Source organism: Amblyomma mixtum, chromosome 8, assembly GCF_055824585.1.
Source record: "Amblyomma mixtum isolate Tamu chromosome 8, ASM5582458v1, whole genome shotgun sequence".
Classification (NCBI taxonomy): Eukaryota; Metazoa; Arthropoda; class Arachnida; order Ixodida; family Ixodidae; genus Amblyomma; species Amblyomma mixtum.
Window position 1 is genome coordinate 76,101,147 of NC_143019.1, and position 3,593 is coordinate 76,104,739.

Consider the following 3,593-nt stretch of genomic DNA (forward strand, 5'->3'; position numbering starts at 1 on the left):
TTCCCGCCCAGCCGACAGCTTCTCGACACGGGCCGCCTCTAACATCTCCGTGGCGCACCCGGGCTACCTGACCTGGGGGCCGTGCCCGGAGCACACAGACGCTATCGTCTTCGGCAGCGTTGAGGCCGCCGTGGAGAACGCCGCCAACCGGGTGTCAACGAAGGGAACCCGACACACGTGCCTAAAGTCTGCCCCGACGCCCAGCCACGCCTCCTCGATCGACGCACCAGGCTCATGACTGGGACACAAAGAAATTTAAGTGTGACTTTCCTTTTTTGACTGTCTTCTCGCGAGTGTTTGTTTTCCTTTCCTTTTTCCTCTTTGTTCTCTCTCTTGTCTGTTTTTTCCTATTTCATTTCAATACTTCAATTAGATTTTCCTTTCCTGCAAACGCCGCCTCGTTTATTTCTTTCCTTTAACTCATGAATGTTAATGCGTAAATTTTACCTGCAGTCTTCACTTCCTCACAAATTTGGCGTCCGCTACGACAGGACGAGGTAGGTTGTTATCGCTTTGGTACTGGTTTTTCTTTAAACACAATGAGCGCGTCCGAGCTTGTGGCGGCAGGAGAGCGCATGGGGCTCCAAGGTGCAGAGTTGCGCGCGTGGGTAGAAGAGGAGCTTAAGAGATCGCGGGATGAGAGAGCCGCTGAGCGTGAAGCTTCCAAAGAACGTTTGGAGAAAGAGGCACAAAACTTACAGTTGCGAGTGAAGCTTATGGAGGGTGGGGAGCGACGTGCTGATGTTGAACCAGCTGTTCCTAGGGCCGAATCGTCTATTCCCATCAACCCTCATGGGCTCATTCCCGTTTTCAACGAAGGTCGGGATGATCTTGACGCATACCTCAAGCGATTTGAGCACGTGGCTACTGGTCAGGGTTGGCCGAAAGACAAGTGGGCCATGGCGTTGAGCCTATGCTTGGGAGGAGAAGCTCTTCGTGTTTTCGGAAGGTTATCGCCGGAAGACTCTCTAGATTACACCAAAGCTAAACTAGCGCTTTTGCAGCGATTCCGCTTCACGGAGGAGGGATACCGCGAAAAGTTTCGCCATAGTAAGCCCCACGACGGCGAGACTGGGAAGCAGTACGCCACGAGGCTGTTTAGTTTTTTTGATCGTTGGGTCGAAATGAGAGGACGAGGCAAAACGTTCGAAGAGGTTCGCGACATGATTGTCGCCGAAGAATTTTTGAACAACTGCCATGCGAGGCTTGCAATATTCATTCGTGAGCGGCACTGCAAGACAGTCGACGAGATCGCGGTTGCCGCAGATCATTTTTTGGAGGCCCAGCAGCAATCTAACTTGTCAACTTTCAAGGATAAGTTGGAACCAAATATCCCTAAGGCGAAGGACAGTACTGTGGGATCCAAATTTCAAGTGCGGTGCTTCCTGTGCGATAAGGCGGGACACAAAGCGTCCGACTGCCGTATGCAGCCGAAACAACCGTACTGCACGTTCTGTCGCAAGGAAGGCCATGAGGTACAGTCCTGCAGGCGGAAGAACCCAGGAGACCGCGAGGCGTCAGCCTGTTGTATGCATCCTGCCAGTCCTCCGGTTGAAGTGCGGCCTGATCTTACCAGTGTGGATGCAGGTTACCGGCCAACGGTTTTCACTGCCAGCATGCCTGTGCAGCAAGGTGAGCTGTTCGGGCAGCCAGTTTCTGTTTTGCGGGATACTGGTACCAACAGTATCGTGGTGCGTAGGAACCTAGTTCCCGACGCGGCTCTTACTGGTAACAGAACTACTTTGCTAATGGTGGATAGCAGCAGTTTGGAGGTCCCAGAGGCGGAGGTGCTGATTTCGTCGCCGTATTTTTTGGGCAAGTCCATCGCTCGGTGCTTGGAATCTCCGCTGTACGACGTCATCATTGGGAATGTACCAGGCGCTCAGGGCCCCTTTTCCATCAACCGAACGGTAACACCAAGAGTTCTGACTGTCCAGAAAGGGATAGAAGAGACTGAAGGCTCTGCCGTGCTGGGGACGGCGAAGGTTCCTATGTCGTGCAGGAACGTGTCCATGAAAGCATTGGAGGTGTCGAAACCCACGTTCCGAAGGAAGCAAGAGGAGGATACAACATTGGATGTGTGCCGGAACAAAGTCGGCGAGACTTATCCTGGCAAGAACAACACCGCCTATTCATTTCACTTCGAAGACGGAGTTCTGTTCCGTGCGTTCAAGAGCAGTCCAGGGCAAACGATACAGCAGGCCGTGGTACCGAAAAGCCAGCGCCATCAAGTCCTTATACGTGCGCATGGAAGTGCTTTCTCCGGCCATCAGGGCATCCGCAAGACCACTGAGAGGGTGCGCAGAGAGTTTTATTGGCCAGGAATTCAGGCGGATATCAAAAGATTCGTAAAGTCTTGCGTTGTATGCCAGCATACTCTACCCAAAGGGAAGGTAGCGAGAGCCCCGCTGGGCCGTCTACCGCTCATTGATGCACCGGGCTGAATGTCTTGAATTACTGAAGTATACTCATGCTGTAAATATTGTATATAGCGGTCAATGTATATATGCTCCTTTAGTGTGCTCCTTTGTTTGCCCTGTTGTTTTCCATTGTGTTCCCGGCTGTATGGTTGACTGTCGTGTGTTCAGTGTTTTCTGGTGCGAACTGGGCTAGTGCGAACCAGTCGTTCGGTTCAGAGTGCGTGTGTGTGGTGATGTGGTGCGTGTAAAACAGTGTCCAGCACCTCCTCGTCGCGTCTTCGGCTTCAGTCTTGTGTGCCGCTGCCCAAGGTAATTTTTTCTGATGGAAAAAACTCTGAAAGGGGGGCTTTTGTGAGGAAGTGAAGACTGCAGGTAAAATTTACGCATTAACATTCATGAGTTAAAGGAAAGAAATAAACGAGGAGGCGTTTGCAGGAAAGGAAAATCTAATTGAAGTATTGAAATGAAACGGGAAAAAACAGACAAGAGAGAGAACAAAGAGGAAAAAGGAAAGGAAAACAAACACTCGCGAGAAGACAGTCAAAAAAGGAAAGTCACACTTAAATTTCTTTGTGTCCCAGTCATGAGCCTGGTGCGTCGATCGAGGAGGCGTGGCTGGGCGTCGGGGCAGACTTTAGGCACGTGTGTCGGGTTCCCTTCGTTGACACCCGGTTGGCGGCGTTCTCCACGGCGGCCTCAACGCTGCCGAAGAAAATAGCGTCTGTGTGCTCCGGTCACGGCCCCCCAGGTCAGGTAGCCCGGGTGCGCCACGGAGATGTTAGAGGCGGCCCGTGTCGAGAAGCTGTCGGCTGGGCGGGAAGAGAGGCGCCTGGATGCGACGGCCGAGGTTCCCGACGACGGCTGTCCGGGTCTGGTCACCCGGACGTCTGCAGCTGAGGCCCAAGCCTGGTAACTCGGGGCGCCAGCAGAACAGGTCCACCTCCGTCGCCGACCGCCGTCTTCCTCTTCTCTCCCGCACGTTCTCTCTGCCACGTATTCCTTTCCGTTTCTTCGTCCGCCTCCCGTGCGTCTTCTGTAGCCGCAGTGTGGCGCTGGCTCCTTACAGTAATGTAGAAAAGGGCTTTCTGCATATGTGGGAATTAACCCATCATGCCGCCGCGTCATATCCTTAAGGCGTAGCTTAAGCGTTTGCTCCAGTTTGGTTTCTGTGAT

At 52.9% G+C, this 3,593-nt stretch overlaps 1 protein-coding gene across 1 annotated transcript; it reads left to right on the plus strand.

Annotated features, from left to right (window-relative positions):
• Positions 1–539: 539 nt before the first annotated feature.
• LOC149333055 (uncharacterized) lies at positions 540–2,444 on the plus strand. Its single transcript, XM_089557625.1, has one exon. The coding sequence runs from the start codon at positions 540–542 to the stop codon at positions 2,442–2,444; it is 1,905 nt and encodes a 634-aa protein (XP_089413751.1).
• The last annotated feature ends 1,149 nt before the right edge of the window (positions 2,445–3,593 follow it).